Source organism: Chinchilla lanigera, unplaced genomic scaffold (assembly GCF_000276665.1).
Source record: "Chinchilla lanigera isolate Chin_1 unplaced genomic scaffold, ChiLan1.0 scaffold00105, whole genome shotgun sequence".
NCBI classification, from domain to species: Eukaryota; Metazoa; Chordata; class Mammalia; order Rodentia; family Chinchillidae; genus Chinchilla; species Chinchilla lanigera.
In genome coordinates, this window is record NW_004955506.1 from 557,852 (window position 1) to 583,671 (window position 25,820).

A 25,820-nucleotide genomic window follows, 5' to 3' on the forward strand; every position below is an offset into this window, starting at 1 on the left:
AGACCAGCCTGGACTATAAAGCAAGTTCAAGGCTGCCTGAACTGCATAGTGAAACCCTGTCTCAAAAAGACAAAAAAGAACCAAAAACCTGTTCTACAGTTTTGGAAAAAACAGTCGTGTGTGTGGGGAAGATGTCACCTGATATAGTTTGCAAACGAAGACAAAACAGCCAAATGTTTGTTTGCAAACCAAATTGTTCGCAGACAAAGCAGTTGTGAACCAAGGTCCCGCTGTACATCACCGCAGAGAATCGCCTGGGCTTGCACCACCAGAGAAGACTTGCACCACTGGTGTAAGACGTACGGTTTCAGACAGTATTAAGGTCCCGCTGTCTTAAATTTTTAAACGCTTGAGGACATACCACAACATACTTCAGTTGCCCGAACATGTGTATTAGTATTCTTTGCTATTATCATTTAGAAATAGAAATCTGCATGCATACAGAGTACAGACTTGTCTAGTTACTGCACTGGATCAATGGATTGCAGATCAGGTTTTCAAATGGAGTGCATATCTGCCACCTCGCCATGGAAGACGCCGCCTGGAGCTTCCACTCACTTCCACTGGGATCAGGCTTTGGGCATGTGTTCGGTCTGCAGTGGCAGCCTCGGGAAATTTGGAATACACGGTGTGATCAAAGTACACAGTGAACATTTATTATAGGAAAAGGCACATTGCCATGAATCCCCCTCAAAATCCCTTCACTTCGAGCACACTCATTCCGTATCCCTGCCACTTTCTGAAGCAGTTCCTGAAGTGCTCTTTTGTGAGTGTCTTTATGAGGTGTGGTCAAAGATATAGTGGATGCTGCTGCATGCCACCCAATAGTCAAAACAGCCATGAGATGGGAATATTCTGAGCTAATTCAAGACTCCAGGGCAGCCAGGACAGCAACTAAAGACCCATAGAGCCAGGCTCTGATGGAGCCAAGAAGCATTCTCGGGCTGCTGCTGTGGGCAAGCAGGCTGATTGTGTCAGACGGCTTTTCTGCATCGAAGAGATGTGTTTATCCTTTCTGTTAACGTGGGCACTGGGAACCACACTGATAGGTTTATCTTCAGCTAACTGTGCTGTTCTGAGAAAGAGCCCACATGGTCATGACATAGTCCTGAATGTTGATGGATTTGCTCGCTAATAATACTTGAGGGTTGGGTTGTGTTTGGGGCATGTATACGAGACACTGATTGGCAGTTTCTCATCCCTGTCATACTGTTGTATCTCAGGTTTCAGGTTAATAATTTTGTAGTTTTGGTGTTTATTTTATTCACTTATCTGTTTAAGCATTTATTCATTCATTTGTGGTATTGGGGATTGACCCCAGAGCCTTTGAAGTGAGCTACCCTATTTCCCTGAAAATAAGACCTAACTGGAAAATAAGTCTATGCATGATTATTCAGCATGTTCATAAGTCCTACCCCAAAAGAACCCAGTCAAGATCTTTGGCCAGACAGATGCATTTAGTTGTAACACACAACAGATGCAATGTTATAAAGTAGTAATATATAATTAAATATAGATAATATGATATTAATATATATACTTAAATGCTAATATAAATTATAATTAAGTATTTGTAAGTATCCAAGCAGGCACCATTGAACAAGAGGTAAATGCCTTGGAAAACACATGAACTCAAGACAGTGCTGAATGACAAGTTGGAGTTCAGACACAACACCCAAGCACTTGATAACGAGCAGATGTGGTGTCTCATGCGAATCTTTATGACTCAATACGTCGTGTGTTCTAATGGACTTAATGCATTCATGTGAAATAAAGAAATGTTGTCTGAATTTTGGTGCCTGTAATTTTTTGTCACTTTTGTGTGGCTGTTCGTTTTTAATTGTCATCATTTTTGTGCCACTCCTGTCTCGTAAGTCTTCAGTTAACACTCAATTTAACAGAAACTTCATGAAGCCAGCCTGCAAGAGGTCATGACTTGGGTGAAGAATTCATGGGATAAAATCACTGACTTCTGCGTGGCTAGTGCGCTACGAGCAGTCTACGTGGACAAGAAGTCAGCTCTGTTGCTGGACATAAGTGGTTCTGTGGGAAAGGGAGGAATTCGGGTTTGGAGAGTTATGATGATGTTCCCAATGACGACAGCATGACTGTATTTGAGGAAATGTGGGATTTGTACAGAAATAAGTGAATAAATATAGATTGCTGTGCATGAAGAAACAAGACATCCCTGAAAATAAACCCTGTCTCATCTTTTGGAGAGAAAAGTAATGCAAGACCTGATCTCATTTTGGGGGAACATGTATGTCCCAGCCTCCCCCCTGCTCCTCTTCCCTTTTCCCCAGGTCTCAAAAGTTTCCCAAGCTAGGCTCAAACTCACAATCCTGCTTTGGCCCCTACAGATCACAGGTGTATGCCACCACACCTGGCTGTTTGGTATTAATTTTAAAACTATTTGCTTTATTCAGCATCCCCCAAAAGGGAGGTGTGTGCACTAGATTTTTTTTTCCAGTACTAACATTTGAAGCCAGGATCTCACATGTCGTAGGCAAGCACTGTCCCCTGAGCTACACCTCCAAGCCCTCACACCGGGCTTCACAAGCGTAGAAGGCGTGAAGGACCGGTGAGTAACTGCAGGGAAGTGTTTGGAGGGCTATGTCCAAGGCCAGGTGCCCTCGGCCTGCAGAGTCATGGTTCTGCTTGCTGTCACAGCTGTGCGTCTGCTGTGAGCATGAGGCCGCTTCCTGTGCAGTGCAGCCTGTGGGCTGGTGGAGGTGCCAGTCCAGGATCTGGGCAGACACAAAGAGGACGTCTCGTGACCTTCATAGCCAAGCTGCGAGTCCAGAAAGTCGGTGTCTCTATGACGACTACAGGAGGCAGCTAGCCTGATTTCCAGCAGCCTACCTTTATTTTTAGCTTCTTGTAGTGAGGTTTGAACCTAGGGAAACTACTATTCAGCAACACCCTCCTCTTCCTTTGAGGCAGGGTCTCTAAATTGCTAAGTTGCCCAGGCTGGCTTCCAACTTGGGATTCTGCCTGAGCCTCCTAGTGATAGAATGATAAGTGTGCACCACTGTGCTTACCTTGCAGCATCCAGTTCACTGACAACATTGTGCAGCCCCCGCTCCACCCCTCTGTGGAACCCCCATCATCAGAGATGGAACCCCGCTCCCGGTGCAGCACCCCCAGCCTGTGTCCTGTCCTGGGTCTGCCTGCTGCACAGCTTGCTGCGATCAGTTCACACGGCCTGGCGTTGGGCTTGTTCAGCTTCTGTCCGTGTCATGAGGACCGCCAGCAGTGTTGGTTGTAAGGTGAGGTGGGGCGCAGGTCCTGTGCGCACGGCTCTAACCAGAGCCCCTCGAGTGCAGGACCAGCTGTGCACCGCCTGAGGCCACAGGAACAGCAGTTGCTTGCCAACTGATAGAGATCCCACACAGGACACCGCCTCAGGGACGTGTGGAGAGCTCTGCCCACAGCGCTGCCCTTCCCAGGGCATCACAGCCTTCCAGGTGACTGCTTTCCGAGGCTGCTGTGACAAACCTGAACACTGACGTAAAACAAGTTCTGTTTTTTCACGGCAGTGGCAGCCAGATGCCTGAGCCAAGGCCGGGCCAGGTTCCTGGATCTGCCCAGGGTTCTGCATTGTCCCACTGCAAAGGCCCCTCTGTGTCACCTCTGAGTTTCCTCCCTAAGGAAGACACTAGGCCAAGCTGGACCACCTCACTACGTGTGACCACACCTAACTGAGACCTCTGCAGTAGGGTCCTATCACGTCAGGAGCACTGTGGGGACACAGCTCAGCTGGGGTGCACAGCATGCAGGCTGGGGTCCGGCTTCTCCCACTTGTGTGACGCTGGCTGTTGGTCCATCTGCAGCTGCTGAGTAGTGTCAGTGGCGCTGGACCGTCTGTGTTCAGCCGCTGGAGCACACCTGGGTGGGTCCAGATCCCAGCAGTTATAAACAGTGCTACTGGGAACATCTTGGCCAAACCTAAATTTCACTTCCTTTAGGTCAGGGCTGTGAGACTGGCTGCAGACGGGTAGCACAGCCTCATGTAGCCCGGCACAGTTTGCAAAATGGCTGTGCGATCCCCCCCCACCTTGGGTAGCAGCAGGTGTAGCGCCAGTTATATGCTGTTCCAGACCCTAGAAGAGATGCTTCTCTTCTGTGTGGTGGAATTTATAGGTCTTTTCCTCTTAGGAGGAAGTTCATGTAACATGCAGTTGCTCATCCCGAAGTGCATGCACTTTTTGAGTGAGAAATGGGAGTGAGTGACAGCTCCTGAGAGACAGATGGGGACCTGGAAAGTGGGTTGCTGCCTGAAGCGCACATTGACACAGCAGCGAGCACCCAGCACTGTGTGGCCACTACTGTCCTGATGAGCACCTGCACGCCCAGGAAACAGCCTCAGCCCACTGAGAAACCATGCAGCCGTCACAGGCCGTGGCAGTTGCCATGCAGCTGCAGGGTGCCTTGTCTCTTGCTGTGTCGGGCCGGTCACATGCTGGCCACAGCCATGGCAGCCACCCTAATCCACAGGTGGTGAATTCCCTCCAGGAGGGTGATGCGGGCGCAGGTCCACGCATGCGCGCTGTGGGGATGGTTCTGATTCACCAGAGGGCAGGAAGGCATTTGCTTCAGCTCTCTGAGGCTCTGAGACCCTGCCCTCCTGCAGCGCTGCTTCCGCAGCCCTTAGGTATCTCCACTCCCATGGCCACAGCGGTCCCCGCCACATGGGGCCTCACATGACCCTACTGCAGTGTCCTTAAGGATCAGTGATGCGGGTGTCTTCTCAGATGCTGCCGGCCATGCAGCAGGTCTGCGGCCACTGCAGCAGGTCTGTGCTAACACACAGGGAACCTGCCTTTTAAAGAAGCTGGAAGTGTCAGTGCAGGTGCGTCCTACTTGCTGCCCGGCTCCAGAACTTTCACTTCCTAATAGAAACTCCATACCCATTAAACTCGAATTCAGGCCGGGTGTGGTGCATGCCTGTCATCCCAGCACTCCCAAGGCTGAGGCAGGATGGTCACAAGTTGGAGCGCAATCTGAGAAACTTAGTGAAAGCCTGATTCAAAATAAAATATAGAGATCTGGGAATGTAGATCAGTGTGAAGGCCGTGGGTTCAATCCCTAGTACCACCTAATTCACCTTCTCCCCCTGCTCAGCTCTTAGTAGCTTGTATTTTGTTGCCTCGGTGGACTCCATACTTCACATAAATGGGATCACATAGTACTTTTGCTTTTGTGTCTTGTTTAGTCACAGAATAATGAGTTCAAAGTTCATCCAAGTTAAAAAAAAAAAAAAAGTTCATCCAAGTTGTAGGTGAGCCGGGTTTTCACATCCTCTCTCTCCCTCTGTCTCTGGGACTGGGGATTGAGGCCAGGGGTGCTCTACCAGGAGCAACACAGCTGGTCTGCAACTTCCAACTTTTGCTGCTCCTGCCTCAGCCTCTCAAATAGCTAGGATTATAGGTGGTGCCACTATACTCAGTTTATTTTTTCTTTCTTTTTCTTTTTTTTTTTTTTTTTTTGTTGAGACAGTGTTTCAATATGTAGTACAGGCTGGTTTCTGCCCCCGCTCCCCGCAGCCTGGCCTTGACCTTACTATGTAGCCCAGGCTGGCCTCAAACTCACAGAAATCTTCCTGCTTCAGCCTCCTGAGTGCTGGGATTATGGGCATGTGCTACCATGCGTGGTTTATTTTCTCATTTTTAAGCTAGGTTGTTTCTTGAGCTATAGACACTAACATGATTTGCAAGTACTTTCTCCCATTCTGTAGATGGTTTTTTCACCTTCTTGATAATGTCCTTTGAGGCACAAGTTTTTTAATTTTGTGAAGCTCAATTTATCTTTTTTCTTCATGCTTTTCATGTAAAATATAAGAATCTATTGCCAGGGGCTGGGGATTTAGCTCAGCGGCAAAAGCGCTTGCCTGGCAAGTGCAAGGTCGTGAGTTTGGTTCCCGGTACCGGAGAAAAACCAAAAAAAAAAAAAAGAATCTATTGCCAAATATGAAGGCATGAAGATTTACCCCAAAACCAAAAGTAGTGGTGCATGCCTGTAATCCCAGCTGTTTGGGAGGCTGAGGCAGGAGGATCACAAGTTCAAGCCAGCCTGCGTTTTACAGGTTTGTTGGAAGTCAGATCTTCTGTCGTCCCTGGGGCTGGCTGTTATCAGATGAAGGCTGATAATCACACACTTCTGCAAAGATTATGTCCTTTGTCATATGTAGCCACTGCATCTTTCAGGTCGTGCTAACTTGATATTTTGCTAGAGATTTCCTTAAATGCTTAGATCCAGTAGTGTTTTTTAAGGTGTTCTATGTTTTTAAAATCCCCTCGAGGTCCAGGTGTGGTGGCACACAACTGCTGAGGCAGGCCAGTCACTGCAAGTTTGAGGCCAGCCTGAGCTGCACAGTGAGACCCTGCCTCAAAAACCACACTCCATCAAATCCCTTGGCCCATGCCACTGCAAGGCTCTTGGCAGGTGGGGTGAGGTAATGTAGGTCCCCCAGGCCCCCAGGCACTGGCCCTGGCTACAGGGCAAGTAGGGGTAGCACACACGTGTCTCCAGCCCACAGCTGTCTGGGCAGAGTCCACTCCCAGGTTCCTGCCCCACACTCCATAGCAGTGTTCTGATCTCTGCGGGAGGCTCCACGTCACGAGTGAGTTTCTTGAACAAACACACCTCGTGTCCTTCCTGTACAGATTCATCTGTCCTTTGGGCCTGTGGGGCCCAGGGACCCATTTTTCATGCAGCTGCTCTGCCCTGGGGCTGTGTTTCACACCCCCCACAGTGGCCCAGCCGAAATCGGCGGGGGGGGGGACTGGAGCAGCCCTCGTGGTCACATCCAGGCGGGTCCCCTCACCCTCTGTCCCCTGCAGGCCAGTAGACAAGGCCACTACACTGAAAGCCTGCCTTCTGCAGCCCCTCGAGTTCTGCGTGGCTTCCAGAGTCCTCCGGTCTCCCGCTCTGGTCTCAGAGGAGCCTGCTGGTCACAGCAGGGAGAAGTGGCTGATCAGAACAATGGGAGCTCTTGTTTGGGAGTTGGCCTTGACCTCACAGCAATCCTCCTGCCTCAGCCTCCCAGAGTGCCAGGATTACAGGTGTGCACCCCTACGCCCAGTTTGGGATGACGGCATTTGCCCCAGTCTCTGATTTCTGGTGTTGATCACTGTTAATAACAGAGCATGAGAAGCCACCCAGAGCCTGACGCTGTGGGGAAGATCCGATTTTATTCCTCTGCCTACAGGCAGGCTGACATCAGAGGATAGCAGTGAATATCTAAGGGGGACTGAGTATAGATAGGTTTTAAGGTTGGGGATGTAATTTTAAGGAAACTCAAGGAATCTGGATGAAATGTTTGTGTTTAAGGCTGTAGGGCAATCAGCGCAGGTTGATACACAGAGCTGGCGTCAGGGCACTGAAAGGCGAACTTAGCCCCACATTAAACTTTTTATTGTTTATTGAACTTTGCTTCTTGTTTACCAGGGACAAGACACTGCCAGTCCTGGGGAGTCCGCTGTTCACAGTGGACACCCAAGTCTCTCTCAGGCCACTCTCAGAGTAGTCCTGATGCTCATGTGTGCCCTCTTCCCTTGGTCATTCTGGCTAGTGATTTTTTTTTTTTTTTCCACAGAAGCAACTTTAATTTTAATTTCGGTGATTTTATTCCCTCAATTTTACCTATTTCTTTTTTCAGTGTTGACTCTTCTGGATTTAGTTTGTTCCTTGCTAAAGTGAAAATTTAAAATTTAATTTAGACATAAAATTTAGATGATTTTAGATCTTCGATTCCGGCTACTGGAAACCCCCCCCCCAAAAAAAAGTTGCTGGGCATGGGCATGCCTGTAATCCTAGCACTCGGCGGGCTGAGGCAGGAGGCACACCGTGTGTGCCTGGTGCTCCACCTGTCCAGTTTGGGACCCCACAATCAGTGACAGCAATTGGGTCCTACACTCTCCTGGCCTCCAGCGCCCCAGACCCCGCTCCTCGAGGAGTAAGGGTCCCTGAGTTGGGTGTTGCCCCCAGCCACAGGATGCCTGTGGCTGTTTCCCAGGCATCCCTCTGGGACCAGTGCCTTCACCTGTATCGGGCAGTGCCACGCAGGCCGGGAAACCCAGGAAATGCCAGACACATTGTTGTACCAGGGATCCAGATTTCCAACTCCCTGTGAGCTAAAACCACTCACTTGCCTGCAGACCCTGTCTGCACACTGACAGTGGAAGTGCGCAGGTCCGAGTGCCTGCAGCATCTGCTGCGCTGAGACCTCTCCAACCCGCCAGGGTCTGTGGAGGTGCTCACAGCAGCAGCACAGCCGCGTGACCTGTTTGTCCAGAGCCCAGCATAGTTCTCAAAAGCTGTGGTTCCTTCCACCCCACACTGGTCCAGACTCCCCACTAGCGGAGGCTGCAGGTTCTCGCCCCAGGTCCCATGAAGGAGCTGTCGCCTCTTGTGCCTGTGGCTCTGCCCGGTGTCACCACAGCAGTGAACCTAGCAACAGATTTTCCAGCACCTCCTAATGCCACCGCCAACACAGCACCAGATGGAGCATGGTATCCTTAGCTGGAGCTGGCAGCCACTGTTCAAGGCAGGTGAGTGAGTGGGCGGGGGGGGGGCTCTTCCTCCTCAGCCCATACCCTATTGACTGCAGGGCTCTGTGCACCTGGCTGGACCGAGGGGCTGGGGGAGCCTCAGACAGCAGCATCCGGCACAGACAGCACGGCAGGAAGTACTCGAGTCCGTCTGGGCCTCAAACCCACTGTAGCATTTGGAGATCTGCACTCCCTCTCCAGTTGTCCACAGCAACTCTGGCCCTCGGGTCGGAGAGCCAGTCCGCAGGAGAGGCAGCGACAGCGCCAACGCAGCAGACAGGGTCACTGCCGGCACCCTGCGCCTCTCCCATGCCGCTCGGCGCCCTCAGGAGTGCACAAAGGTCAAGCAGGAATGCCCAGGCTCACCAAAATGACAGTGATACTCGGGATTCAATTAAAATTAATAAAAATATTTTATTGAATTTCAGGAACTTGGTACTTTTTTAAAATTTCACATCTCTGCACATACATCATCCTCCGCGCACTGACAGCAGAGGCCCAGGCTGCGCAGTGGTCTCTCGTACACTGGCCCCCACAGCTGCAGCAGAGCAGCCAGCGGAAGGGCCACTCAGGGCCAGGCCTCCTGCACATCTGGGTCTGGGTCACAGGCGGCCTCTCTCCCTCTGTCCTTTGCAGGTTCAGGGCAGAGATGCTGACATTAAAGTTTCTAGTCCTTGAGGGAGCTCAGAAGGTTGCGAAGGTCAGAGACCTCTTGGGAAAGATGCTGAGGAGCCACTGTGGACGGCTGGGCACCCTGTGACTCACCTGGGCCCAAGGGGCCAACCTTGCCAGCAGCAGGCTCCTGGGGACTCAGAGCCACATGGAATTTACAAAGCCCTAAAGGTGGAAGGAAAACCTGGGCACAGGTGCTTGCTAACCTGGGGTTCAGTTTCTACCTGCTTCGGGACAGCCTTAAATTCCTACGTGCCAGAGAGAGGGAGAGAAGAGGAGCTCACACCGCCGGCGAGGCTCACACTGAGAAGGCCGCCGTCAAGCAAAGCTCCTTGTTCCCCCTGCATTGGAGGCTTGGACTCTTTTCACCAAGGACCCTGGCAGCACCCCGAGGCCTATCGGGGGGCTCAGCATGCAGACAGCTCATGTTAAGGAGTCACCAGGTCCTGCTGCCCCATGGAAGCAGCTCTAGGACATGCAGCGCTCTGCCTGGGGTCACCTGAGCCCCGCAGATCCAGGCCCTGTGCGGTTGCCGTTCAGTCCAAGTGCTCCCGTAAATGCAGAGCTTCCGAAGGTGAAGACAGGACACCCCAGGCCTCAGTCTCAGGCCTGGAGGACTCGGGCTGCTGTGGGGCAGGCGAAGGCCATGACTCCGCAGAGGCTGCGTGCTAGTGTCACACACACGGCTCACGCATAGGATGTCTCACTTTTATTTCCACATGGCTGAGTTATAAATCCAGCAGTTCGCAGTGACCCCGTGATTCACACGCATCATCTGCAATACACTGTGACAGCTCGAGACAGGTGACACACAATACTTAGAACAGTTTTATCATATTTGGTCTTTATGTAAATAATAAATGTTTTTTAATTGCCTAAATATACCATTCTGAGCCATTTCATTCCATCAGGAAAATACAGGGTTTTTTCCTCTCTTAAAAAAAAAAAAAACTTAAATACCAAAGCAACTACATTTAAATAAATAACACTATGATGATGACATTAAAAAATTCACAATAAGGCTGCAGCCCTGGATGCGCAGCTGCACGGCCAGCTCGAGAGCCCTGCGGAGGCGCGTGGCTGCCTGCGAGGGGCCAGGCCGGGGCCTCGGCTCTCCGCCTGCTCCCACTCCTCCGGCCCCTTCCCGAAGGAGGGAAGCCGGCCTTAGTGTTGGGCTCGGTTCTGGAAGGTCGGGGAAACTTCCTGCTGCAGCTTGGAAACGACCTCCCGGCTCCCTGCAGGGAGCAAGTGCCACATGCACCGCGGCTGCGGTGGATCTGGGATCTGTGATCTGTGCCCAAAAGGGTGGGTGATAAAAGACAGAATCTCTCTCTGAGGGAGTCAGGGTCCTGTTGCTTAAGCACACACAACACTTAGGAGACTTGTTTTACTCAGTCAGGGTGGAAATGAGGCCAGGGACAAAGCCAACATAAAGAAAGAAACGAGAGCCAGCAAGCGCACAGCCGCCCGTCTGTGCGCGGTCCTCACAGCCCCGGCCCTCCGTTCACAGGCCGCGGCTCCTACGCTGATGGGTGTGGCAGCCCAGCGGGGGAGCATGGGAACCGTCCAGGGCCGAACCCACCACAGAAATGAACAAAATGACGGAACTGCTGCTAACCACAATGAATCCAGATGCAGGGTCCTGTGATCCAAACTTCCCAGAGCAGAACGGAGTGATGGGAATCGGCAAAGATCCCACTGTTCTGGAAGCAAGTACACCTCAGCTGTCCTGCCTCCCAGCCGCCCGTGCGGTCCTGTGGGGGCAGCAGGGTGGCTCGGTGTTGTCCCCACAGGATGACCAGCTGTGTCATCAGGGGCGCAGCTTGGCCTCTGGGAGGGACTGGACACTTCCACTGTGGAGCCGCAGGGAGCGGGCGCCCAGGAGCCAGGGTGCGCCTGCTGTCGGGGGTGAGGAGCGTTAAGGCCGCCTGGGTTTGTGTCCGGTGCTCAGAGGCACAGTCTAACCACAGGGCTCCTCCCACCGAGCCTGGCGGAGTCGGTGAGAGGCAACGTCTCCTTTTGGCACCACGAGGTTGATGTTATACGTGAGCAAAGCTCTCCCGGCCACTGGCTCTGGACCCTATTCCCTCACCGTCGCCGGGGGCGCGTCCACACTCAGGGCAATGACAATGCTCTCGCCATCTTCCGTCTTGATCCGCTTCAGCTCCGGCTGCTCAGCCTGGTCACCATTCTGTCGCTTTGTGGGCAGGGAAGCTGAGGCTGACGCGTGGGTCGCCAACATGTGCAGAGGGCTGGCCGCTGCTGAAAAGAGACGGCGAGTCAGACCCTGCATGGTGGGGAGCCCTCCATCCCCGGGGCCACCCACAAGGACCCTGGGACAGCCTCTGGTGGCCAGGGACAGCAGGGTCTGGGCTGGGCCACGGGACCCATGCTGCAGCAGGTTGGTGACATCTGGTGTGCCGGGTTATTAACAACTGCTGTTTTTGTTGCTTCCGAAAGCTCTTTTCCACTACTGCTGGCTCCTCAGAGTTCAGCCAATGTCCAGACACACAGGGAGGCTGTCCCCAGCCCCTGCATGGGGGCCACTCACACCCCCCACAGCGAGGCCCCCGGAGCAGGACGCAGGGCTGTTGGGCCTGCGAGGTGGCCAGCTCTGCATGCCTGGGTGGGCTTGGAGTGCAGAGCAAGGGCGTGGGGAGCCCCTACAGCCTGTCCACCACAGCAACCTCGGAGGCCAAGCTGCTGTCAGAGACGGGGCAGCAAAGTCTGAGGGACCCCGGCTGGCCACAGATGCTGGTCAAGACCTCCCTGGGGGTTCCTGTGCAGCTAATGCTTAGATGAGGTCAACATTTAAGTCAGTGCACACTGAGAACAGCAGACTGCCTTCCACAGCCAGGCAGGCCTTGCCCAACCCATGCAAGGAGCAGCACAGAGGACGGAGGCCCCCAGGAAGAAAGGAAATCTGCCAGGTACAGTCTCTGGCTCAGTGGCAACACGCCCAGCTCTGCCAGCCCAGACCTCACATGTGGGTGCACGTGCATGGCCCCCCGGACCTCCCAGCAGAGCCAGGGGAATTCTGTCCCCAGTGCACTTGAGCCTGGCCATCTCCACAGACATTGCTGTTTCTGGGATATGTCAGGCTCACAGGGGAGGGGCCGCATGGAGGCACCTCGGGTCCTCTCTGGGTCTGCACCACCTCCTACCAGGGAAAGGGAAGGGAAAGAACCCAAGACAGAGCAGCCCGGTTGGGTGGAGGCATCCAGGCTGGGGCGCTGCCTGCTCACCACGGCTGCACAGACAGCCACAGAGCAGCAGAGGCCAGCAGGCCCACCTGTGCCCTCAGCTCTTCTGGCCGCTTGGTTATCCCAGACACTGGCTTGGTACACAGCACCGAGAACTGTGGCTCAGGTCTCCAGCCTCTTCCTGTGGCACCCGAATCTTGCCTGGACAACTCTGGGCATAGGCTCCACCCACCCAGCATAGCCCACCCAACCCACACAGCTACAGCCCGCCCATGTGGCCCTGCCTGGCCCCCTCCCATGCAGCACACCTGGGGGTGGGGTGGGTGGGATCAAGGCGGTCACAGCTGATTGGGAAGCTGCCCCCTTATGAGCGGTGGGGTTCAGTTGTACCTGGACAGCTGGTCCTGCCTGTAGAGGATGCACAAGGCCTAAAGCTATGCACCCCTGGGGATGTGCAGGCCCCCACTTGGCTCCAGCCCTGCGCCTGAGGCCCCCAAGCCTGCCTGCTGTGTTAGGTTTGGGGTGTCATGAGGCTGAGGACTCTGGTCTTAACACAACTCACAGGCACAGAGGCAGAGGACGCCAAGTGCATGGGGGAGGTTATGCAGAACAAGACAAACTGAGACCTCAAGAAAGAGAGGTCTGTGGGGGAGTCTCTGCACAGTCAACACTGTGCAGACACAGCTCTGCCCACACTGCCCCTGGACTCAGCTCCATCCCAGCTGCATGCCAGCAGCTTCTGAGCAAGAAGTCTAAAACTTGCACACAGGGCAGAGGACCCAGGATGCGCAGGATCGAGGTCAGAACAATTGAAGCCAGAGGACACCACATCTTGGGCCAAAACTTGTGACAGCCCTGAGAACCAGTGGGCTGGAGGGGCATCTCCACACAGGCACTGGGATGTCCCTACCACTCCAAGCCAAGTGCAGGGGAGCTGCAGGCTGGGGAGGAGCAAACTCTGCTGTGGGCTGAGTGTATCATCCGAAGGGATGTCACGAAAAGTGAGACCTGACCTTTAGGCCTGCCCATACCTTTCAACTGACCACTCAGCAGGTGCATGGCCACTGGTCTGGCCCTACACCCAGGGCACACACTGGCTCCCCACCTCTGCTGGGGCAGCACCGCCCTCCAGGGCCGGCTGAGGTATAGGGAGGGTTCCAACTGAGACAGGAACTGCGCTGCAGCAGCCAGCATGCGCCACTCCTGGGAGGTGGGACCTCTGCTGCAGCACCTCACAGGACAATGTGGCAGGGGGGCGGGGGAATCAGTGCCATGCCTGGGGCCCTAGAGGAAAACGATGCCTACCATGAGGGTTTATGGCACAGAGCCAAGGCAGTGCCATGGGAAGAGCAGCTTCTCTGTGCGGAGCCACAGAACCACAAAGGAAGGCCACTTAGCACTTGATTCTCCTGTGTCTTTGGCAAGGAAGCTCAACTTAAGAGGATACCAGATCTTCAGCGGATCTGTAAGCGGATCCGTACAGCTGATGAAAGCACACGCAGAATCCCACCCTGGCTCCACCTGGCTGTGAGAGCCACTGATAGCACAATGGCTTCCTGTGCGGCTGCACAAGGTGCCCAGGCATCACCCAGCTCCACCTCAGCTGCAGAGTGCATACATTCTGCTGCCCATGTGCCAGGGAACAGCCAGCAGGCCCACTGTGGTCACGAATACCATGAACTGTGTATACATGAACTGGCAAGGATGAAACCAGTGTGTGCGCAGCAAGGCACTAGGCCCTGGGAGCAGCCATGTGCTGGAGGTCACACAGTAGCTGGGGGCCGAGGCGGCAGGCGGCCTGGTACCTGCACTGCAGCCCAGCAGTGGGGCTGCTCCAGGATGGTCTTTCTGGCCAAGCAGCACTTGCTCTGCCTCCTTCCAGTAAACTTTGGGCAGGTTATGTGGGCAGGGTTGGGTGTGGACAGGGGAGTTAGGGTATATCTGCTGCCACTGAGGAGCAGAGATAGCACCCCATGGGGCTCCTTCTGCCACAGCCTTGCCCCTCACATGCAGCACAGGCAGGAAGGGGACACAGCACACAGGGCATTGCCAGGATGCACTAGAACCTGCAGCAAGTCAAGGGCCTTCCTCTTGCCCCTGCCCCAAGACCGTGACCACAGAACTACTGCAGAATGGGAGGCGAGGGGCCAGAGCCCTGGGTCTGCACAACCCTTATGGCTTCAGGCTGGCAGGGCTCCTCTGCCAGGGCCATGTGCAAGCCCAGCCAATGCCATGCTATACAAAGATTTGTGGAGCCACCCAGGGGTCCTGCACAGCCCAGGGAGCTGACATGGGGAGGTAAAGGCAAGTCCCAGATTGCACAGGGAGCCAGCCCCTAGTCAGTGATGGGCCTGGGAGACTCCTCTTGATGACGCGTACCACCAGGGTCACAAAGTCCTGCAACCCTCCAGCCCATGCTGGCAAGGGACAATCCAATTAAAATCCTGGATTCGAACACACACAAAACAAAGGACTTAAATACACATTTCTTCAGGGAAGATACACAAATAACCAACAATCACATGAAAAGATGCCCATCCTCATTAGTCATTACAGAAATGCGAGTCAAAACTACCATACAAGCCAGGTGTGGTGACACCCCTGTAATCTCAACACTCGAGGCTGAAGCAGGAGGATCACCTGAAATTTAAGGCCACCTGAACTATACAGAGAGATTCTGTCTCAAAACAACCTCATCTACCATGAGACAGCACTTCACTCAAGTCAGAAAGAAAGGAAGGAAATAGCAGTGCCTCTGTTCACGAGTGGTTGTCAACATTTTGTTTTTGTTTGTGAACTCTGCATCGGGTGACGAACGTAACTGTCTCTGCCATACAGATGCAGGCACAGCCATCCTCTCCAGAGACCCAGGACAAGTGGAGCCCACGAAGGGACGCTGCACTCCGAGGGGCGCCTCACACTGCTGGCAGGAATCCCGAAAACAGTTCTGTGGCGTGGGCAACAGTTTGATGATTTCTCAACAAATGAAACAGAACTGTCATGACACAGGGATTGCACTCCTAGGTGTACACCCAAAAGAAATGAAAGCAGGAGCTCAACACATGTGCACGCAAGTGTGCACGCAACAGTCTGCCGAGAGAGAGCTGAGAGGCAGACAGAGCTAGAAGTCCACTGGCCGCTGAATGAACAATCAGGGAGGCACTGAGCACAGGACATCCGGCTAGGAAACGGCGCAAAGCCTGAACAGCGCCCTGACAGAGGAGCCCAGCACGCTGAGTGTGCTCAGTGAAAGGAGCGACGAGAAGACCACATGCCGTGAAGGTGAGACACCCAGTACCCTGCTCCAGGGGCACGGCGTTTCTTTCTGGAATGATGAAATGATTCTGAACTAGACAGAAGTGGTGGTTTTAAACAGTACGAATATGCTCAATGCCACAGAACTGTTCACTTTAAGAAGGTAAGCTTCACTCTGGGAAGCTGAAGCAGGACAACTGCAAATTCAAGCACAGTCTAGGCAACTTCCGAAAACCTTGTCTCAGAATGAAAACACAGAAAGGGCTAGGGGTGTTGTTCAGTGCAAAGGCCTTTTAATCCCAGAGAGGAGGACGGGGGACACACACTTTCTGGGTATTTTACCACACAGAACCAGAAAGACAGAATTGATTATTTGAACTACAATAAGACATAGGCTATAAAGGAATTGCTGTTAAGTTTTAAGGTTCTATAGCAGCATTTTGCTCATTATAAAGATCATCTATATCTTGGAGAGATGAGTGGTAAGCAGAGGGAGAGAAACCGAGACAAGCCTGGCTATGGGTTGATTTTTGCAAAATGCTTTATCTTTTTTGTAACGAAAAGCTTATAAAAGGGCTGGAGAGTGGGTCAGTGCCAGATGCCTGCCTAGCTTGGGTTATTAGATCCCTAGCACAGGAGAAAAAAGAGAAAAAGGAAGGAAGACAGGGAGGGAGGGAGGAAAAAAGAGAGAAAGAAAGGGAGGGAGGGAGTAGGATGAGCTTCTAATTCACAATCAGGGAGAGTGCTTTCAGAGCGCTCTCAGGAGTGATGGAGGTCAGAGTCCCCAACATCACACAACTCCTGCTCCTGCCTCAAGGACACTACCTCTGGTCGATTTGGCCACCAGATCTCTCTGGGAGCCCGCTGGCCCCCCACCCCTCCAGAGAGCCAACAGCCTCGGCTGTCCCCACAAGCACGAGCAGGAGCAGAGGAGTAACTACCAATACCGGTGGTGTGAACTAGAACCATGACTTCTGAGAGAAAAATGTCCTAGGCTCCTAAGGCAGGTTTTGGTCACACTGAAGAGGCAGTTACCAGCAGACCACCGAATGGCTTCTGACATACAATAGGTGCTTTTGCCCTTCCTCCTCCTGAGTGGGAACGGGACTCAGCATGGATGACAGGAAAGCCCTAGGCCTGCTGCTGCCATGACACCAGCCACTGACCTGGCAGGCAGCCACCAGCCTGCTTTGTCCAGTGCCAGAGGTGGAGAAAGGAATCGGAGAGTGTCTCCTTCTAGCGCAGGCAGCTGGTGTCACAGTGCAGGCCCCAGAGCAGATGCTAATGTTGTGCTGTATAATTTGGGCAAAACATGTTTGCTGCCAGAAGGGTGAAAGAGCCAGGTGTAGTGGTACACACTTGCTACTCAGGAGGCTGAGGCAGGAGAACCACAAGGTCAAGATTAGCCTGGGCAACTTAAGGAGATGCAGTCTCAAAAGTAAAAGTAGTGGTGATTTAGCTCAGTGGTAGAGCACTTGCCTATCATGCGAGATCCTAGGATTGGTATGAGTGTTGGAAAACAAAAAAAGCAGTGACCAAAATGCATAGCTTCTGTACGATGTGACTGGTTAACCCAGAAACAGAACCTGAGTTCGGCTGATACCAAGGGCATTCAGGAGGTTGTGGTTCTAATGGAAAGCATTAAAATTTATGCTAAGAATAGAAAAATTTGTAAACGTAATTTTTTTCTCAAAAAGTTTTTGCAGGCTGGGGATATAGCTCAGTGGCACAGCATCTACCTGGCAAGCAGGAGGTCGTGAGTTCAATTCCTAGTACCAAAAAAAAAAAAAAAAGTTTGCTTAGAGAGAATTGTGCTTTCGGCTTTGCTCATTTCTGTAGTAATGATAAAGCAATCAAGTCTTTTACCATTCTGTCTCTTTTGTCAGTGAAGAGCCAGGGTTAGTAAACACTGCTGAGGCCTCAGGAACAGACACAGAAGAGACAGCCTGGGTGCCGTGTTCCCGTCTGTGTTTATCAGGCAGTCAGTGGGCATCAGGCTGCGCCACATCCAAGGTGCGTGGCCAGACTTTTATTTTCAACATCCACAGTGAAAAGTTAAATCTCTTGCTTTCATTTGTAACAGAAACCTTTACAAATCTAACATGTGAAGGCCACAGTGCAGAAGCACCTGAGGGCGACACGCAAGACTGGAGCTGATCGAGTGAGCTGGCAGGTGCCATGTACATGAAAAACAACACCCTGTTGCTGCTGGCCCCGCCGGATCCACACACATGGGGGAGCTGGCTTACTGGGTTCTGGGGCCTTCTGCACCAGACACACTCCACATCTGGGCATCTCCAGTGTGCCTGTCATGGAGCAGGCAGCAGAGTCCCCAGGTCACTTTAGGCTGTGCATAACCTTGGAGCTGCTCAGGAGCAGGCACCAGGCCTGAGCAGCTCTAGAAACTGATGGACACAGGGCTTCATGATGTGGACATTCCCAACAGCAGTGCACTGGGAGTCCTGCAATGTGCCAGAGACAGGGGCAAGTGGGCCATGGCCTAAACACTCAGGCTGTCCGCTTCCCCTGCAAAGGCTCCATTACACCTGGGGAGGAGCGGTGGTGAGGTTAAACACAGAGGTTGCTGTCTCTGTCAGTTCACACTCACAAGATTCTGACCAGTGTCAAGCATTCTGACCTGTGGCCTCAGCGGGCCTGCTGAGGCTGGAAGCTTCTGACTACGCTGCAGCCTGGCAGGCACTAGCATGGGCAGCTGTGGTACCACACAACGCAGCCGGCACTCTCAGAAGTGTAAATGCCTTTGATTTCAAGTGCAGTGCTGGGGTCCGACCCAGTGGCCTCACACAGGCAAGTGCTCTGCCATGAAGCCACCCTAAAACCTGACATGCCTGTACAGCATAAGCCTGGGGACCCTGCACTTGTGGCTAGGCTCAATGACAGCCAGGGCTCCCCAGCAAGCTCCACCAGGCACGCCCAAGGCTAGGGTTCTGACACCTCCACAGGTCTCTGGAGAATACTGGCAGCGTTTCTTCTGTTCATGCGTCTCCAAAAGGTGTTTGGATCAAGGAGCACAGGAAAGCACCCTTTCTCCCTGCACTGTCAGGAACTCTTGGTAGTGCACCCCACAGGGAGAACCATGTACCCGATGATTTCAGGCCACTCCTATGCTGTACATGGGCATCTACAGAGGGCCCCCAGCTGGAGTCCCACAGCAGCCACTTCCCTAGGAGCTGCTAGTTCCTATGTGACTGCATTTGCTACAGCTTAGAAGCACGAGCACTTCCACAGAACATCAGAGCTGAGTCAGAACTGGAGCACAGCAGGCACCTGCTTGCGAGTAGCACAGGACCTGTTCCCAGGAAGGCCATGATGGCACTGCCCAGACGGCACTGCTTACCGTTGTTCACCTGGCCGTGTACGGCAGTGGGGACCGGCACCACATGAGTCCCATTCTGTGTGACAGTTTTGATTGGAAGCTGGTGTTGGCCGAGAGGTGCCTGTTGTACTATGGTGACCGTCTGGACAGGGGTGGCCTGGGACGTCTGAATCACCCGGCTGGTGGTGCCCAGCGTGGCGTGGCTAATTGCAGGAACAGGTTCTACTTTCACTGAAATGAAAAGAGATGGCACCAACTAGTATTTTGGGAAAGCTGATAAAAATCTCACCAATCTAAACTGTAGAAATCAGATGGCTCATCAGGGATGTAGCTCACCGGTACAAGTGCCTGCCTGGCAAGTGCAAAGTCCTCAGTTCAATTTGAGTACCACTCCCCCCGAAAAGAAAACAAAAATCAGATGGGTCTAGGCTTGGTATGGTGGCACACGCCTATAATCCCAGCACTCTGGAGGCTGAGGCAGGAGGATTGCTTCGAGCTTGAGGTCAGCCTGGGCTACAAAGTGAATTCAAGGCCACCCTGAACTGCAGAATGAAACCCTGTCTCAAAAAGACAAAATAAAAAATCAGATGGCTCTAGACTTGTTATAAAATGTCTTTAATGGGCTGGGGATATAGCTCAGTGGCGTAAGTGCTTGCCTGGCAAGGCCAAGGTCATGAGTTCAATTCCCGGTGCCCCCCCACAAACCCAAAAACAAACAAAAAAATGTCTTTAAAAGCAAGTCAATTCACAGAATAGGGTTAGAAAGAAGCATCCTGTGGCCTTTCTTCTACCAGGTGCCAGCTCTGTGCTGCTCTGTCCCCATCCACAGCCCCATCCTGTCCTCCCATGCTCACCTTTGACCTCTCTGTGCTCTCCATTCTCATGTGGCTCTGCCTTAGAAGGGGCCAGCACTGCTGCCTGAGTGACCACGGCTTGTCCAGCAACTGTGTATGTGTTTGCTGGGGCCAGTCCAGCCACACTGGTTACGGACACAGCTGGTATCTGGTGGACAACGTGGACCGTCTGCACAACAGGTGGCTGGGAGGTGGCGGTGGTCACAGGGGTGGCAACAGTGTAGGTGACGGGCTTCATGGCCGGGGGTAGCTGCCGCTGCACAGTGATTAAGACGGGCTGACTAGAAAGAGGCGACCCTGTGGAGAGAGACAGGAGCATGCTGGGCTCACATGTCCTTCATGGGAACAAAGTCTATACACTGAGCACTGGCTAACATGTATGTTCTAATTTAAAATATGCAATATGGCCCATTTCACCGTGTAAGAAACTTGTAGTATCTTAATAGGGATGTTTAATTCCTACATCTAATTGTTAAAAATGCAAGCTCTGCTCTGTTTGGATTTCTGACACTTCTTCCACGAAAACGACCCTACTCCACAGAGAGGAAGCCATCCCGAGATGGCCAGGCATAGCTGGGACCAACATCCTCACAACAAGGAATGATGCAGAGTGCTCCCATCTTGACTCCAGGCTGTCATGAAGTCCCTGGCCCTTCTGGCCAGGGCCTCAGACTGAAGGAACACAACAGAGGCGGGAGATGGGGCTGGGAGGGTGCGGGTGCCCCCGGGGCCAGCAAAGCAGGGATCCCAGCCACAGCACGGCATTAGTCTGGGCACATTTTTGCACTACATATTTCTTTATTTCTCCAGGACACACACTTTCATTCTAATTATGACTTGTAAGTAAACTGTGACGTGTTCACCTAGTCATTCTGCTTCCAATGAGTGTCTAGTTTTTGTCATTTGTGAATTTTCTGGGAGGATGGGGTCATTTACACGACTTTTTGAACAGTGAAGCAACTAACCGAGAAGCAGATGAATTCTACATTACTTTGGCATCTGTATCCAGTGTTATCTAAAAAACATTCACTGGCATTTTAAAACCCTGACAATGCTATTGGCTTTCCTAACCCACAGCGTACCTAAGTGGAAAGTGTGGGGTACAGGGCCTCTGGGCAGCCCCACCCACCCACCCTCACCAGCAGTGCTCACCTGGCGCACTCTGGGCAAACCGGGCCTCCTGGATGACAGCGAGTTTGGGCTGGGAGGCGCTGGGCTCAGGCTCCAGAGGGGCCGGAGAGCCTTCCCGTGACAGGCTCTCGGGGGTCTGGGCGCCACTGGAGTGAGCAGAGAGCACGCCTGCGTGGTTGGGAGAGGCAGGGGCACTCCTGTGTCACCAAGAGAAGAACGCGGTTTTCAGTGAGACATCGGAGAGGGCTTGCTGCTGTGCATGCTCACTCTGCAAAGGGGCGGCCTGCAGCCTCGAGCCACCTCCCTGCATGTCACTGTGGCAGAGGCTGTGCACCCAGGGTGGGGCTCACTGCCATCTGAGCAGGTCCTGAGCAGTCCGATGGAGGGGTGGGGTGTAGGCTAGCTCACAGGGGCTTAAGGCTCATGCTTACCCTTTTTTTGGTTAAAAACGAGGTAGTGAAGCTAAAAAGGTGTGACTTTAGACTAAGGCAAATTAACAATCTTGAGTTTAAGCAGGTAAAAGCCAGCTTTGAAGAACTACTCCCATGTAAAGCAAAGAGGCCTTCACACGGCTGCATTAAGTGGCCGACCAGAGGAAGCAGATCTGATTACGGGAGTTCTGGGGAGGGTAAGGAAACCTTACCATCTCAAAGGTCTCGGGCCACTAGGAACAAAGCACAAGGGAAGCATCCAACATTTTCCAAATCCCAATCCCAACAATCAACCACACACATCTGGCGGCTCCCTCATTTGCAGAAGGAAACTTTACCACACATGGAAGGTGCATTTACTGACCAAGTTGAGGGCCTGTGGCTCCTTTTGTCCTTACCTAGAAGAGAGCGGTCCCAGAGGGGTTCTAAAGCAAGGCACGCCCCTAGGCCGTCTTTTCCTAAAAGCCTGCTCTATCAATTTGCTCTCAGAGGCAGGGTCTATCCTCCAGAAGGAGCCTTTGCCTGGTTCTTCCTGTGAACGTGGTACTTTGATGAAATAACGATTCAGAGAGAGATTGTGGCGAATTGAATTCTATGAAACATAAAAAAATATGTAGAATTCATATAATTCTTTGCTGAGAAAACAAAACTGCCCCGCGAAGCAGAAACCTCAATGTTGAACTCCGAAAGCCCATTGTGGAGCTCAGAGGCTGCAAGCAGGACCTGGCCTTTCCCCACGCGGTCTCCAGTGCGAAGGACACAGTTCCTCAGGGAGTCAAGCGGCTGGTGGCCCAAGCCAGGAGTCGGGCGTTGGGAGGGTGAGGGATCCAACTCCCACCTCCCCACACAAGAACTGAGGCTCTGGGGACAGCCAGGACCTTGCCACCAGCTCTGCACAAAACTGGCATGAGCTTCTCCTTTCAGGTATGGTGCATTTTGCAGGGAAACAGGCTGTAGACTCCGCTGCGCCATTTCAGATAAATTAATTTACTGCAGTCTGAAGCATTTGGTAAACCGGCAAATGCCAACAATACTGATGCCACCTTCCAGGAAGAGCTACATTGCTCTGTGTTGACAATGTCCAAATAAGTTTTTAAACCCCAATAACTGCATAAGGCACATAAGGAAAATCTCTCTTAACTCCTAGCTTCACGTTTGGCAAGGAGCTGAGAAAAACTGCCCCCCAAAAACTCCCTGACTCAGGCTATACCATCGAGGCCAAAACTGGTTAAAAGTTACAGATTAACACCAACATTTACTGCTTTTACAGTTAAGGGTGAATTTTAAAATTACAAAGTCTCAAAGTGGTAGTAACTCAAAATGAAATTTGCTGCTACCTAAAAATTGTTTTTAATTTCCCCTTAACAGATCTGTTAGCCACAGCCTGCAATTCTCAATTCTCAGTGGCAGCTAAGAAAACAAGCACACACCAAATATGATTTACAATGTTCCCAGGGATGGTTTGGTATAATGGGCCATGGTAAAGTCCTCAGACTCTGCAGCCCAGAGGTTCACCTCCAGCAGCTTGAAGGGAAGGCTTGTATGTCTGCTTCACACAATTCTTTAAGTGCACATATTTGTGGAAATTAAGAGTATTTCAATAACCAAAGGCACCTGCACAGACCCTGTCCCACCAAGTGGACCAGAAGACCAACCGATCTTTCCTTCAGCTCCTCCAGAAAACAGATGTGACTCTTCCTAGTGCCCAGAACAGACAGGGACAGTGAGCTTTGCCAGTGTCATGTCCGAAGAGGAGATGTACTCCTCAGACCATGCTAACGCAGACCCTCTAGACTAAAATGTTCCTAACCTGACTCCAAAATCTGAAACTGTGAGTGCCTCGATGACAGCACAAGTGAAATTCCACAGGGGATCTGGGGCCAAACTGTGGTCACAAAACTGGTGCAAGGAGAGTGTTGCACCATAGGAAACTACCTTTTGGCTGTGTGGACAGGGCATGTGTGGAATGTCAGTGGGTTCTGGTTTAAACTTGGCTCCCTGAGATATCGTTATGTATAAGCAAAGATTCTAAACTATGAAAATACTGGAAACTGGAACAAAAACACACTGGATCCATGCACTCTGGGTAAGGTGCCCAGCCTGCACGGGACAGGATGGTGGCCAAACCTGTGTCTTGGGAGGCCCAAGCCCCACACTGCCATCAACAGTGCTGCCCAGGTGCCCCCAAAGTAGACCACCCTGGGGCCAACCCATGTAGAGTAATTTAATTTGCATGTTATCAGGCAGAAAAACATGGTAAGGATAAAGGGACTGCAGAAAAAGGAAATGTCATTCCAGGGAACTGGGCTACCTATCCTGGGAGAAAAGAACAGGATCATGAGCCACAGGGTTGCCCCTCTGCTACAGTATCACACAGGAAGTTCTCAGAATCAGGGAGCTGCTTCGTCTTCTGCAGTTCTAGAAGAGGAAGCTGCCTGCAGCTGCCTCACACTAGCTAACAGGTGACCTCTCCAGTCACACCCTTCAACCAACCTTGGGCAAGTGGTCACCTGCAATTTTCTAGCCAATGAGAGTCCAGAAAATAAGAGGAAGTGATGAGACATTTACTGTAGACCCAAACAGAAACAGTACTCAAGGTCATTTAAGGTCATTTAAGGCCTGTGCAGGGTTAAGGTATTCTGTTCCGAAGTGTATTAAAACCACAGGTGCTGACTCCAGTATTCTAGAAATCAGTACACACTGAAAAGTACGTTGTTAGGAAAAGGACGTTGTTAGGCTTGATGAGGAGAAGACCTGTGTAGCACTGAGCAAACCCTCTTGGGCCAGAGCTGCTCCTAACGGGATGCTATCCAAAACCCATTCATAAGACCCATTTGTGAGCTCCGCACCTGCTACTCAACAGGTGCCCACTCTGAGTCACAGGCAGATCCTGTAAAATACTAAAACTAAATGCAAGAGGCAGTCGTGGATGCTGCCAAAGGCTTGAGAGGACAGATCCCTCATGGGGACTACTGTGAGCACAGGGACCAGGGGACCGGCCTGGGCTCAGAAAAGCAGAGGGCGCAGCCCCATGTCCTGCACAAAGAGTGGAACACAGCTACAGATCCACCTCTTAAAAGGGCTCCACTGCTCACCATTTCTGTGCTTTTCTGCAAATAAACAGCACATAACCAGATGTTCCGGTATACGCCTATAATCCCTGCTACTCGCGAGGCAAGACCACAAGTTCAAGCAGCAAGGCAGGCAGACAGAGACAATGACAGAGGCTACAAAGTGAAAGGTTTTTTGGCATAAGCTGGGGGAGGAAGAGACTGAAGGCAATTGCTTTGGGCAGGGCAGCTTGGAGTGCTGAGGGCAGAGAAAGTACACCTAAGGGCCTGAGGGCCACTACTCCAAAGCCAAGCACACACCTGAGGGACAGAAAGAAATGAAAAATTCAAGTCTGTGAACTACAGGGGCTGACAGCAAGTTAGTCTCTCTCCTATTACATTAGCTGGAGCCAACAAAATGTCCTAGAAACAATCTCGTTTGGGCAAGAGATGTACAGGATTTGATCTAGACAAAAAAATAAATTGCTCCAATAAAAACGAAGGTTGAACCAGACATAGTGGGACACATCTGTAATCCTAGTACTCTGGGAGGCTGAGGCAGGAAGATTACAAATTGAAGTCTGCCCTGTCTCAAAATTTGAAAATAAATTTAAAAATTGGCTGGGGATGTAGCTCACACATAGATGCTGGGATAAAGCTAACTATGCAATTACAAAGGCAAAAAAATCATTTCTTTAAAAAAAAAGTGTCATCGCAATCTGTTAAGAGGGCAATCACTCCACAGCAGCGGTCGTAACTCTGCTCAGTGGGCTGTCAAGTTACGTCTACTGGCCAGAAGGCCTCTGCACACCTTATCCAGGGTCCTGCACAAGAAACTCAGGCTCAGGTGGCCTGGGATTGGGAGCTCACTTCCTGGCCCCAGTTGTTCTTGACTCAGGCCCCAAGAGAACTATTCCACGGTAGGAATCACCAGGAAAACCTGGTGGTGCTCAGAAATTCTCCACTGATACATGTTAGAAAAATACATGGAAACACCAGACACACAGAAGTCTACCAGGCCTTTTCAGAAACACACATTCCTACAAAACCCTGGGGAACTGGTATTTGGATCATCAGAATTCTGCATATGAAAGGCTGCATCCTCAGGGACTCTCACAGGCCCACAAAGTGACCGTGTTCCTTGGGGAGCTCCCCCTTGATAGGGAGCCACAGTCTCCAGAGCATGCATATAAATTCTGTTCTTTAAAATAATCTTATTTTTGTTCTGTTCTGTTTTATTTTTTGTTTTAAACACAACCTCACTCTTACAGATAAAATATGGTGTACACGGCTAGAATTTACTCTGCACTGCAGTAAGATCCCCTAAGAGGAAGA

General features: G+C 51.9%; 1 protein-coding gene and 1 long non-coding RNA gene across 2 annotated transcripts in view; one reads left to right on the forward strand and one right to left on the reverse strand.

Moving 5' to 3' along the window:
* Window positions 1-3,056: 3,056 nt before the first annotated feature.
* On the forward strand, window positions 3,057-8,979 carry LOC106146946. Its single transcript, XR_001231597.1, has 2 exons — window positions 3,057-3,269; window positions 6,843-8,979. It is a non-coding gene; the product is annotated as an uncharacterized LOC106146946 (long non-coding RNA).
* A 939-nt stretch (window positions 8,980-9,918) lies between these two features.
* Foxk2 (forkhead box K2) overlaps window positions 9,919-25,820 on the reverse strand; it is a gene marked incomplete at its 5' end in the record, with an annotated part of 46,736 nt that continues 30,834 nt past the window's right edge. The window contains 5 exon segments of the mRNA XM_005407499.2: window positions 9,919-11,486; window positions 19,041-19,250; window positions 19,874-20,170; window positions 21,026-21,201; window positions 21,834-22,027. Of these exon segments, the coding sequence (XP_005407556.2) occupies window positions 11,305-11,486; window positions 19,041-19,250; window positions 19,874-20,170; window positions 21,026-21,201; window positions 21,834-22,027 (1,059 nt within the window).